The 13469-nt window shown below is 42.0% G+C and overlaps 1 protein-coding gene across 1 annotated transcript in view; it reads left to right on the top strand.

Moving 5' to 3' along the window:
- Positions 1 to 13469, top strand: part of STAB1 (stabilin 1) — a 335521-nt gene that overhangs the window by 212368 nt on the left and 109684 nt on the right. Inside the window, exon 49 of the mRNA XM_029599456.1 lies at positions 6835 to 6972. Within this exon, the coding sequence (XP_029455316.1) occupies positions 6835 to 6972 (138 nt within the window). The remainder of the gene's footprint in view (positions 1 to 6834; positions 6973 to 13469) is intronic.

The raw sequence follows: 13469 nt of genomic DNA, 5'->3' as shown, positions 1-13469 counted from the left end.
TACAGACTTTGTTAAAATGGGGAGGTACCTTGAGGAGGAGCTAGAAGGTTGGAGGAAGATGGGAGAAGTGGAGCAACAGGGGACTATGTTAAAAGGGGCTATAACAAAGGCAACAAATCTTTATGTAAAAAAGAGAATCAAAGTAAGAGGAAAAGGAAACTGATATGGTTCTCTAAAGAGGTGGCCGAAAAAATAAAGGCCAAAAAAATCTCCATTCAAAGGAACACAAAATGAGGCACACAGGTAAGAATATCTGGTGAAGCTGAAAGAGACAAGAAAAGAAATCAGGATGGCAAAAGCTTGAGTGGAAGAAAGGATCATCAAATAGGCAAAGCAAGGTGACGAAACATTTTTCAGATTTTTAAGAGAAAGGAGGAAGGCCAGAGGTGGTATTGTAAGACTGAAAGGAGACAAGGACCATTGTAAGAAGAAAGATGAGGAAAAAGCAGAAACATTAAGCAAGCAGTTCATTTCAATGGTCACTATAAAAGACCTCGGGGAAGGACTGTTGCTGCTTGGTAAGAGTATGAATGGGAGTAGTGTAGCTATCACTCCATTTGCAAAAGAGAGTGTTTGGGTAGAACTAGGAAACCTGGAAGTGGACAAGGTCATGGCACTGGATGAGAGGTGCTAGTAGGTCAGCTGAAAGACCTATTCAATAGATCCTTGGAAACGGGAGTGGTGCCGCAAGATTTGAGAAAGGCGATTGTGATCCTGCTTCACAAAAATGGTAGCAAGAGGAATCTGGAAAATACAGGCTGGTTAGCTTTACCTCAGTGGTGGGAAAACTAATGGAGATGCTTCTGAATGAAAGAATAGTGACCTATCTGTGATGCAATGGGTTGCATAATCTGAGAGAACATGATTTTACCAAAGGAAGATCATGTCAGACAAATCTGATTGACTTTTTTTGATTGAGTGACTAGAGAATTAAATCAAGGAAAAGAGCTTGATGTGATTTTATCTAGATTTCTGCAAAGCTTTTGAAACTGTCCTGCATGGGTGGCTCATGAACAAACTGAAAACCATGTGAATGAGTCCCAAGGTGATGGAATGGATCAGAAATTGGTTGACTGACAGATGACAGCGAGTAGTTGTAAATAGAACTTATTCTGAGGAGGGCAGAGTGATAAGTAGAGTGTCCCAAGGATCGTTTCTGGGACCAGTTCTGTTCAATATCTTTGTGAATGATAGAAGAAAAGTTTGTCTTTTTGCTAATGACACTAAGATCTGCAATAGAGAGGACACACTTGAAGGAGTAAAGAGAATGAAAAGTGATCTAAGAAAATTTGAGGAGTGGTTGAAGCTTTGGCATTTGGGATTCAATGCCAAGAAGTGCAGAGTCATGCATTTTGGGTGCAGAAATCCAAAGTAGCTGTATGTGATGGGGGTCGAAGGTTTCCTGTGCATGAACCGGGAGAGAGACCTTGAGGTGATAGTGTCTGATGATCTGAAGGCAGCAAAGTAATGTGAGAAGGAGGTGCTAAGGCCAGAGAGATACTGGGCTTACGAGATAATTCCCTTCTATAGGTCATTAGCGAGGCCTCATCTGGAATACCGTGTTCAGTTCTAGAGAACGTATCTCAAAAAAAAAACAGACAGGATGAAAGCAGTGCAGAGAACAGTGACCAAATTGGTGTGAGTCTATACTAAAAGAGTTATGATGAGACTGAAGGAACTACATTAACACGCGGAGGAGAGGAGAGACAGGAGTAATATGATACAGATTTTTAAATACCGGTAAGAAATAAATAATGCACAGGGACCAAATAAATAATGCACAGGGACCAAACCTGTTTTGATAGAAAGAAAACTATAGAACAACGGTTTGAGTCAGGACCAACATCATCCTTCATAGAAAGGATGGTAGATGCATGGAATGCCCTCCAGAAGTAGTGAGGACAAGGATAGTAATGGAATTCAAAAGAACATGGGATAAACATAGAGAATTCCTAGTAGCTAAATGATGGAGACAAAGAAAAGGGCAACCCCTGTTGACTGGAATAACCCACATAGAGCAACAATTACCCTAACAATAAAAACAAATTGCTGGCCAGACTGGATGGATCACTTGGGTCTTTTTCTGCCAACATTCACTATGTTACTTTAGGCCCTTGGGAATTAATACACTTAATCATAGAAACATAGAAACGACGGCAGAAGAAAACCAAACGGTCCATCCAGTCGGCCCAGAAAGCTTTCACTCCCCCCCCCTCCTCCCCCATACTTATCTGTTACTCTTGTCCCTTGTAAGTAACTTTTTTGTTCTATTTCCTTTCCACCCCCGCCATCGATCAATTTCCCTTCCACCCTCGCCATTGATGTAGTTAGCAGTGCTGGAGCTGCATCTAAGTAAAGTATCTAGCTAATTGGTTAGGGATATCAGTGATTGGAGGTGCATCTAAGTGACGTATCTAGCTAATTGTTTAGCAAGCTACTCCCACGCATGTTTATCCAGCCTGTGCAACTCAGTCCTTGTTGGTTGTTGTCTGAATATAAATCATCTTTTCATCATTCCCTTTCATACTTCCCTTTGCTAAAATTCATACAGCTAACACACTTTTTGAGGGAATTCTTTCCCACACCCTCATGTTCATACCACTAATATGTCTTTTCATCAAAACAGTTACATAGAGGCTGTTCAAGCATTGTTTCATACTTCACAATGTAGAAAACATGCAGCTGTTGAAACAAACAGGCTCCAAGGTATTGTTATGATTCTCAGGATAATTGCTATCTTAGCTGTGGTTTCACTGGCCAATGAGCACAGTTAGCAGTTAAACATCTGTTCAGGAACAGCCTTTCTTGTGGGAACCCCAACCCCACATCCTAGATAGTCAAAAAAGCAGGGAGGGCCTCCCATACAGGGAGGCTCCATCAAGGAGCAAGTGACTAACCAATGGGCCACCTCTGTGCTTGCTCCACCTCCATGTCCAATATGAAATATAAGGGGACACCTAAATGTGCCCTTTACTAGTAGTGTTTCCTTTAAGTGGTATGGGACAGTGGTCTCCACGGATCTGATGTGCCAGTAAGTTCAAGTCAGGGGGCTCAACAGACCTTGCCCCTGTTGCAAGGTTATTGTAAGTAGGTTTGTTAAGGAGCTGTACAACTCTCCAACGGGAGGGGGTTTGTGTCTGAATAAAAGTCCTACACCCATGTTATGCAGGGGGAGTCAAGCTTAGCTACCCAAGGGCTGAGGGAGTCAGGAGTGTTTCTCTTTGTGGAGAGCTCTCAGAAGAGACTTTCTCCCTCATGGGAAAAGGCCTAGGAGTATGCAGTAGGTTTCCGGGAGTTGGAATCTGGGTGCCCATCTCTTCACAGAGGAGTGCCAGGGGCCTGTTCCCTCCTCTGGGAAGGTTCCAGGAGAGAAGAAAAATGGAATTGTTCCTGACCAGAAAAGGTGGCTGGAGCCCAAGGACAAGGTTGGCCAGATCTTACAGGGAAAGAAGTTCAGGAGAAGTGAAAGTCTGGGAGACTAGAAGTCTTGGGAGGAGAGAGAAAGGAGGATAACCTCACTTATTCCTGAACAAACAGAGAGGAATGGCACCTAGATGGAGATTTCTGAAGATGAGGAAGTTACCCAAAGAAGGAAAAGGTCAAGTAGAGTTATTGTCTAACACAGGAACTCCTCCATAAGCCATTTGTAGCGCAAGAAGCCGGTGAAAAGAAAAAGAGGCTGGTCTGCCCTACAAAACAAAGGAGGAAAGGTCCTGCCTCAGGGAACAGACCTATCCAAGAGAGAGTTGATCCTGTTGAAAGACAAGTTTGTTTTTGTACCATTTTTGGACTTGTTTGCAATGTGGTACATTAATCACTAGTATATAAATATTTTTGGACCACATGTTGCCCATCTTCAGTGCCAGGAAAACAACTTTCTTATTTTGAAGAACAAATCTTGGAGTCTGTGTGGTTATTTAACTGTGACTGCAATTATGAGTGGAGGAGTCCCATAGAAAAAACCCTAAAGAACTGAAAAGAAGGTCTTTTTCCTTCTGTGTCTACTCTGGTCCATGAACCACCCTGTGAGCCCCTGTGCCCAGGACCAGACTGGAGCAGGAGCTACAGAAAAAGATTTAATAGAGCACCAACAAGATGGAAGGGGTTAATAAACATGTGGACAAAGGTGAGCCAATAGATGTTGTGTATTTGGATTTTCAGAAGGCGTTTGACAAAGTCCCTCATGAAGGAAACTAAAATGTCATGGGATAGGAGGTGGTGTCCTTTTGTGGATTACAAGTTGGTTAAAAGACAGGAAATAGAGAGTAGGATTAAATGGTCAATTTTCTCAGTGGAAAAGGGTAAACAGTAAAGTGCCTCAGGGATCTGTACTTGGACCGGTGCTTTTCAATATATTTTTAAATGATCTGGAAAGGAATACGATGAGTGAAGTAATCAAATTTGCAGATGATACAAAATTATTCAGAGTAGTTAAATCACAAGCGGATTGTGATAAATTGCAGGAGGACCTTGTGAGACTAGAAAATTGGGTATCCAAATGGCAGATGAAATTTAATGTGGACAAAGGCAAGGTGATGCATATAGGGAAAAATAATCCTTGCTGAAGTTACCGATGTTATGTTCCATATTAGGAGCTCGATATCAATCACACAAAAATACCCACGCACACACTGTGTACTCCATATTAGGAGCTACCACCCAGGAAAAAGATCTAGGCATCATAGTGGATAATACATTGAAATCGTCATCTCAGTGTGCTGCGGCATTCAAAAAAGCAAACAGAATGTTAGGAATTATTAGGAAGGGAATGGTTAATAAAACGGAAAATGTCATAATGCCTCTGTATCGCTCCATGGTGAGACCGCACCTGGAATACTGTGTACAATTCTGGTCTCCGCATCTCAAAAAAATATATAATTGCAATGGAGAAGGTTCAGAGAAGGGCGACCAAAATGATAAAGGGGATGGAACAGCTTCCCTATGAGGAAAGGCTGAAGAGGTTAGGGCTGTTCAGCTTGGAGAAGAGATGGCTGAGGGGGGATATGATAGAGGTCTTTAAAATCATGAGAGATTTAGAACAGGTAAATGTGAATCAGTTATTTACTCTTTCAGGTAATAGGAGGACTAGGGGGCACTCCTTGAAGTTAGCAAGTAGCACATTTAAACTAATTGGAGAAAATTGTTTTTCACTCAATGCACAATTAAGATCTGGAATTTGTTGCCAGAGGATGTGGTTAGGTAGTTAGTGTAGCTGGGTTTAAAAAAGGTATGGATAAGTTTTTGGATGAGAAGTCCATTAACTGCTATTAATCAAGTTGTCTTAAAGAATAACCACTGCTATTACTGGCATCAGTAGCATGGGATCTACTTAGTGTTTGGGTACTTGCCAGGTACTTGTAGCCTGGATTTGCCACTGTTGTAAACAGGATGCTGGGCTTGTTGACCCTTGGTCTGACCCAGTATGGCATTTTCTTATGTTCTTATGGAAGACAAGGAAGAGAGGAAGGGAATGACAGAGAATCGGGTTATAGAAAAGATACGTGAACACTTCTAAAATAAATCCACTCTTCTTCATACAAGGTAATTTTATGTCCAAATAAAAGATTCATCATTGATATTGTTATTGTGGTCAAAGACCCTTGTAAGTGTTCAGAGACTTGAGGCTGAACTGTAGTCTGAGCCTCAAACACTGTTATCAGCTACCCAGTTTTTTTGGTTTGAGTGCAGAGCTCATTTCTGAGAGCTCTGAGGCAGTAGCAGATTGCGTGGTGTAACCACTGCAGTGCCTCCTACAGTGCTGGGTACTCTGAGAGCAGGGAATGGTCAGATGTCAGTTTCCTGCTTTGTCAGGGCGGTCAGATTCCTCCCTGTGTCTTCCTGTTGCATACTCCCTCCTGTAACCAACCACATTTTCTCAAGCTGATCTTTGAGGACCCTGACATAGAAACAGCTGGTTCTAAATAATTACGCATGTCAGTTTTCCACTCTCCTTAGACATCCTCTCCTGGAGCGCAATAGGTCTCACATTTCTTCCCTCTGCACTGACCCAGATATACCCCATGCACCAGGCTTATTTGTATACCCCTTGAAAGCCAGCAGGAGGAGTCAAAAAAGAAAGAAAACTGAGCATGCTCAGTTTAAAGTGCTCACCCTATGTTTCCCCTTGGTGTAGGTAGCATTCTTATGCTATTTAGCCAATGCATTTTCTGGTTTCTATTCACTAGAATAGCATGACCACACTATTGGTGATATTTTTTACTGTGTCCATGCTAAATCTTATTGAATTACTCATTAAGTGGTTTTTTAATGTGCACACTAAATGTTTTGCAAAACCATGCTATAACTTTCTTGAATATGTTTTATTGTGTAGGTCCCATAATTTCCTGACAATAACTGAGTGAAAGAGGTCCAGGGCTTTCTCTGCCCAGTTGGAATTGTGGATCTCCATTAAAAAGCAATATGATTGGGTTGTAAATATATCTGGAAATATTTTCACTATAACTCTCTTTGCCTGATATGTTGGATGAGACTGGAGACAAGAAAAGTAGTACAATCAATTTTTCCTATATAGCAGCAAATATTTCTCAGGACATATATATTTTTTTATTTTTGTGTTTGGTTTTTTAACAGGAAGTTTAATCTTCCTGCTTTGGCATTGGTTATACCGTAATCCTGTTCTCAGTTTCAGCCAATAGGCCAAGAAGAGACAATCCTCAGCTCAGCTCATGATTGAAACTTTACCGTTGATCTTAGCTGAAAGGCTGAGGATATATTTGTACTTCCTATAGAGTTCAGAGGCAATTTCCCTGATGCTGTCAAATCTTTAGCAGAAATGCTGAATACAGGTTTACATTTGGTGTTCTTTTTCCTTAGGATGGCATTTACTTAAATGACAATGCAAAAATAATTAGCAGTGACAACATCAAACCAAATGGCGTTATCCATTTCATAGACAACATTTTGCTTCCAAGTGATTCGCAGAATCAAAATCTCTCTCATCTGCTGCCTCAGGTATGTCTCACGGTATCACATTTTCATGAATCCCCTATCACAATGAGTTTATTAAAGGAAAAGTCTCATAAAACTATTTTGCTGTTCTTTTACATATTTTAAATAGCATCTAAAATGGGTCTCTCTCTACGCCTTTATTTCTTGGCTGGTATATTTTTATTGCCTCAGTCAGTCATGCTTGCCTTCATGTCAGGTAGAACTTCTAGTTACTCACATGGCATTGCAGGAACCGGTTTCCTTTGATGAAATCACTGTACACAGGAACTATTCTTTCAAGAAATAGTCATTCTTGTCAATAGTAGTAGCATAGGAAGAATCTTTTCAGCATAACATAGTAGTCGCCAGCAAATAAAGACTTCTTGGTCCACCCAATCTTTTCTGCTGTCCTGTTCACCGGCATTTTGCTTGAGCCTCATCATCTTCTGGCCATGCCTTCTGTATCTCTTCCAAACTCGCTGGAATTCTGTCACTGTTTTGGGTGCTGGTAGGCAATTCCATCTATCAGTTACCTCTCAGAAAAATCTCTCAATATTGCATTTTCTCAGTTTTGAAGACAGTGTTTCTCAACCCAGTCCTTGAGCTTCACCTAATGGCTATGGTTTTCAGGATATCCATAATAAATATCCATGCAATATTTGCATATATTGGAAATCCAATGTACATAATATGGCTCGGGACAATTTTCAAAGTGGCCACTGGGCTTGCAGGCCTGTCGGTATATTGTACCCATGGACCTGCAAGCTAATTTTCAAAGGGAAATTCCCAGTGGAGATGTCCTTTGAAAATTTGGGCCAGCGGGAGAAGTACTTTCCTCCTGTGTACTTTACAACTGCTTTGAAGCAGGGGCAAGGTACAAGAGTGAAAGTAAGCGCAAGGATTTCAAAATGAAATCCGTGCATGCAGAGGCATACTAAGGGGGGGAAGGGGCGGTCCGCCCTGGGTGATAACAGGAAAGCAGAGGGCCATTGCCGTAGTCCCGTGGCGGCACAGAGGAGCAATGTGCTGGCGGGGTTCAAACTCCCCACCAGCAAAAGCGAGGTCCTGCGGTGCCACCAGCCTTTCTCTGGAGCCAGCGGCAGAAGAAGAGGCTCTGCCGTGCCGCTGGCCTTTCCCCAGCATTGGTGGTAGAATAAGAGGCCCTGCCATGCTGCCAGCCTTTCCCTGGAGCTGGTGGAAGATGAACAGGCCCTGCTCTGCAGCCAGCAGCTGAAGAAGATGTCCAAAATGTGTGAGAAAACTACAGATTGGCCCTGTGAGAGTGAGTACCTGTGTATGAGAGGGTGTGTATGTGTGTGTATATGAATGAGCGGGGGTATGTGTGTCTATGAAAGGGTGTCTTTGTATGTGTGTGTGTATGAGAGGGTCTGTGTGTATGAGAGGGTGTATATGTGTTGTGTATAAGTGGGACTGTGTATGTGTGTGTGTGTGTGTCTGTGAGTGCCTGTGTGGGTTTCTGTGAGAGAGCGTGCCTGTGCATGTGTGCCTGTATTTATGTGTGGGAAAGGGGTTAAAATCTGTGCGCTCTCCTCCAATCCACAACAATCTCAGGATGACTAGAAATCTAAAGTTCCAAGGTATGGAGAGCGAGAGATATTTTTTAACCTTGTTAGTTTTAATTATTAGATGTGATGTCTATTATTTTGAAATATTTTATTAGCGTTTGGTAATTCTATTTATCATCTGTTTTGATATGTATAATTTTTTAGTATGGTTTTATTATTCTGATTGATTTATATTTCTTGATTGTATTTTTTGAGGAAGAGTGATGTTCTGCTTTTCCATTATTGCCCTGCATTAAGAATCTGGCTTGTTGTGGTTTCCAGTTCAGTTTTTATCTGCATATGTGTGTGTGTGTTAGTGTGTGAGAGAGAGAGGAAGCAAGTTTGTGGGTGAGAGATAGAGGAAGCGTGTTTGGGTTGTGAGAGAGACATAGAGAAAGTGTGTGTGTGTCTCTCTCACCCCACACACACACACACACGCTTCTATCTTTTTCTCACACAAACACACGCTCCCTTCATCTCTCACCAATCATGTATGTGTGTGTGTGTGAGAGAGAGAGAGAGGGTGCATATTGTGTGTGTGCATGCATGCCCCCAGTCTACGACAATCTTAGGATGACAGATATGGAGAGTGGGAGATTTTTTTTAAATCCTTATTTTAATTATTGGGTGTTATTTGATGTGTCTGCTGTTTTAAACTATTTTATCGATGTTTAGGAAATTGAAAAATGATATATTGGGGGGGTGGGGGGTGCCAAAGGAAGTATCCACCCCGGGTGCCAATACTTCAGGTCCGCCTCTGCTGCATGCACTTTCCCTTCCTTGACGTGAACCTACCACTTTTACCTGCAGTGAGGGAGGGAGGGGCAATTTTCAAAGGCCATTTTTACATGTATATATTTATTTTATTTATTTAAAAACTTTTCTATACCGTCGTTTAGTGATATACCATCCCAACACTTTACAGATAGACACGTAAATAAGTTTGGATTGGTTTTTAAATTATCTAGTAGGTGCCAATAAATTTCGGTTACATGATTCAAATAATATTGCTATATGGAATGTGGATTCATTCAGGATATCTAAAAATATGTTCATTGTGGATATCACAAAAATCAGATCTTGTTAGGTGACAACCCAGGTATTATTAAGAAGTTCCACAAAGAATTAATAAATCCTGCTTTCCAGAAAATACACACACTTGTAAGTGGATCAAACAAAACAAAAACCCTTTCCATTTCATCCCCTCTCACTCACTCTGCCTCCTTGGCTTCCCTTCTATCCCATATAATTCTCTTACCCCTTCCCCTATGCCATTCTTTCTCACTCAGCCCTCCCCTGCTCACACCCCACCTCTTCCCTTTCACCTCAATCACCATCTTTTTCCTCCGGTCCGCAGGGCCTGGAATCCTTGATGTCATAATTCCGTGCTGCCGGCTTAAGGGTATGTTTTCCTGCCCACAGGCCTGGGATCCTGTCGCGTATGTCATAATCTCATGCTGCCGACTCAGAGGGTGTCTTCCTGCCAGTGGGCCTGAGATCCCATCAGGCATGTCATAATCCGCTGTCGTTAATGAATTTCTGCGGGGCTTGGGAGCCCCTTGGGCAACTCATACTCCTGGCCATGTATTGTCAGACTTCTGCACACTGTCACTAGGCTTGTCTTTCTGTCCATGGGGCTCGGGATCCCCATGGGCTCGCCATTATTTGGGGCGGCAGACGATTTTTTTCTGTCTGCTTGTGGATGCAGGATGAAGCGGCCACCATAGGAGTAATTTGAAAGACACTTTTTGCCACTCTAAAAGTTTGCCGCCTGAGGCCACTGCCTCACCCTGCCTCGTGATAGAACCGCCCTTGACCCTATTGCAGATTTTGGTATCATCGGCAAAAAGACAGTTCTTCCGCCATATTGCTTATAAAAATGTTGAATAGAACTTGTCGAAGGACTGATCCCTGCAGTACACCCAGCAACAGTCCTCTCCTCGGATTGAACTCCATTTACCACTACCCTTTGTCATCTCCAAATCAACCAGTTTCTAAACCAGTCAGTTCCTTTATCATCCATACCAAGGGAGCTCAGTTTATTAATGTCACCTATTCGAACCATGTCAAAGGCCTTACTGAAGTTCAAGCACTCTACATCCATCTTACAAGACCTACTTCTGGTAAAAACCATGCTGCCTCAGATCTTGTAAGCATTAAATTCCAGAAACTGCACTATCCCCTGTTTTAGCAGCAATCCCATTAATTTACTCACCACAGACTAACCAGCCTGTAGTTCTCAGCCTCCTCCTTACTTCTACTTTTGTAAAGAGGAGCCACATCTACCTATGACATCCTCCAGAACAACTCCGGAAACTAAAGAAGCATTGAAAAGGTCAGCCAGTGGAGCTGCCAGGACATCTCTAAGTTCCCTAAATACTGTTCAAAATACCTCGTCTGGCCTCATCGCTTTATCTAATTTTAGTTTAGCTAGCTCTTTACAGACCCAGTCTTATGAAAATAATTTCAAGTTTACCTCGCTTCCAATTGTACGTGTGTGCATTTTCAGTGGTCCCACTCTTGGCTCTTTCTTAGTGAATACCAAACAAAAATATTGTTTAAGCAATTCTACTTTTTTCTCTTCATCCTCTACATATTCCTCCCCTTTACCTCTGAGTCACACAATGATACTTTTTCACTTCCTCCTATCACTAACGTATCTAAAAAATAGTCTTGCCACACGTTTTACTGTATTTGCTAATTTTTCCTCCATTCGAGTCTCACGACTTTCCTAGCTTCTCTTAGCTTTTCCAGATATTGTCACCTGTCTTTTGCTTTCTGCGATCCCTTGTAGTTTATGAATGCTCATCTATTTTCCCTTAACTTTTCTGAAAGTTTACACACATACATTTTAAAATCCAATGCATGTGGCTAAAGTCTGCATGTTGGATGACAGTTTGCACACTTTTAATTCCACAAGACTAAAATTGGGAAGCACTGGGGGCTCAGATTTCATTTCAAAATCCCTTACTTTCTGTGGGCACTTCTGCGCTTGCTTCAAAACAGGTGCCAGTGTACATGGGAACAAAGTACCCACTGTTCTCTGTGCCAGCTGAATTTTCAAAGCAAAACTCGGAGAGGCGTTTCCCTTTGAAACTGTGTCTGCAGGCCCACCAGTACGCTCCATTTATAATCTTATTGTCCTCATTGGGGGTAATTTTGGAACACTTTGCATTAAAAAGTCAGCAAATATGTGCACAAGTTACGCCAGATTTCATAGCAGAATTATGCTTGTAAATCTGCTTTGAAAATTATCCCATCAGATTACGCCACACAAGTTAAACTTGTTAAATTGTTCGCACACATTTTTCTTAATGCGCATAATTTTTAAAATCCAAAAGTATATGGTTTATGGTTTTTTTTGTTTATAATCCGCTGAATAATTCCCTATGCTGCTTACATAAAGGACATTCACAGTAAAGAAATCAACTCATAAGAACTAAAAAAAATACTACTATTACTAATAATAAAATAATTTAAGACAACCTATCAAAATGGTTAAAATAAGATAAAATATTCTAAAATAGAATAAATCAACAAAAAGCATCCTAAAACCTCAGGGGCAACAAAGTTGACTCCAAACCCCTGTTCAGCTCCAGCCCCAGGAATGCCTCTGCTCAATCCAAACATGGCAAATGCAAGTCAGGCAAACACCGTTTACCAATAAAAAAAAGCTTCAACATTAAAAACCCGTTTTGCATTTAAACATTTTGAGCTTTCAAAGCCGTTTGTGCACATAAAACACAAATGCGCAAATGGCTTGTTATAAATTTGCCTGGGGTTTGTGCACAAACAAGTATGGAATTTGTTGCCAGGAGATGTGGTTAGTGCAGTTAGTGTAGCTGGGTTTTAAAAAATGGTTTGGATAAGTTCTTGGAGGAGAAGTCCATTACCTGCTATTAATCAAGTTAACTTAGGGAATAGCCACTGCTATTACTGGCATCAGTAGCATGGGATCTTCTTAGTGTTTGGGTACTTGCCAGGTTCTTGTGGCCTGGATTGGCCACTGTTGGAAACAGGATGCTGGGCTTGATAGACCCTTGGTCTGACCCAGTATGGCAATTTCTTATGCACCTATCCCGATTTCTTGCATAGTTTTATGCACTCAAACAAGAAGCATTTCAGGCGATTGGGTCGGACTGGAGGAAACCTTTTGGAATATAATCAAAATCTGGAGGGAGGTACGGAAATCAGCTAAAAGATCCCCTTTCTACGCTGCCTCTTCCCGCTTTCAGAACCGGGCTTTATCAGAGACATGGGTGGATGGTTTGGGGAGCTTTCTGTGGACAACTCCCTCAGATTTTCTCAGTTGTTTAAAGGCGGGGGGAATTTTTCCATCTGGGGACAGCCTGTGTTTTGTTGCAAAGTGCACAGGCACGTTAGTACGTGCATACATTGTAGTGAAATTTCAGAGGGATACTACCCAGGAGAATTTCCCTTTGAAACCTGCCTACAAGATCTGTGCAAACTAAAGTGCTCCTGTTACTTTGCACCTCCAAACTTGTGTGCACAGTTTACCCCCTCACCCTGGGACCAACTCTGGCCAATCCAGCTAGCAGGGTGCATGTTCTTTTCGCCATCCTGAGGACGACCGTTTTCACCTAGAGGAATCCAGCCACATCACTAATTAGCCACCCGGCTAAATCCCATGGAAAATTGTCGGTTCCCCTGGGCTGTTTCTCTGGATTTTCCCATGGGCACCCAGAGGCTTCAATGCTGCCTTTTGTTTGGGACAGTAATCAAGCTGCCCGCATTGCTGCAGAGCCCACGGCTAATCTTTGCCCATAGGCTTTGCACCCATTTTCAAAGTGAAAGCAGACGCGTATTTTCAATTTTGAAAATTGCCACAGAGTGTTCTGTAGATATAGTTGCACCTGCACTTCTGTGGATACTTTCCCCACAGAGATGCAGTCTCTGCACGATAATTTTCCTCCCATGACCTATGTATGTCCCTTC

Source organism: Rhinatrema bivittatum, chromosome 4 (genome assembly GCF_901001135.1).
Source record: "Rhinatrema bivittatum chromosome 4, aRhiBiv1.1, whole genome shotgun sequence".
Lineage (NCBI taxonomy): Eukaryota > Metazoa > Chordata > Amphibia > Gymnophiona > Rhinatrematidae > Rhinatrema > Rhinatrema bivittatum.
Note: the sequence above shows the minus strand (reverse complement) of the source record. Positions and strands in the feature narration are given on the sequence as shown.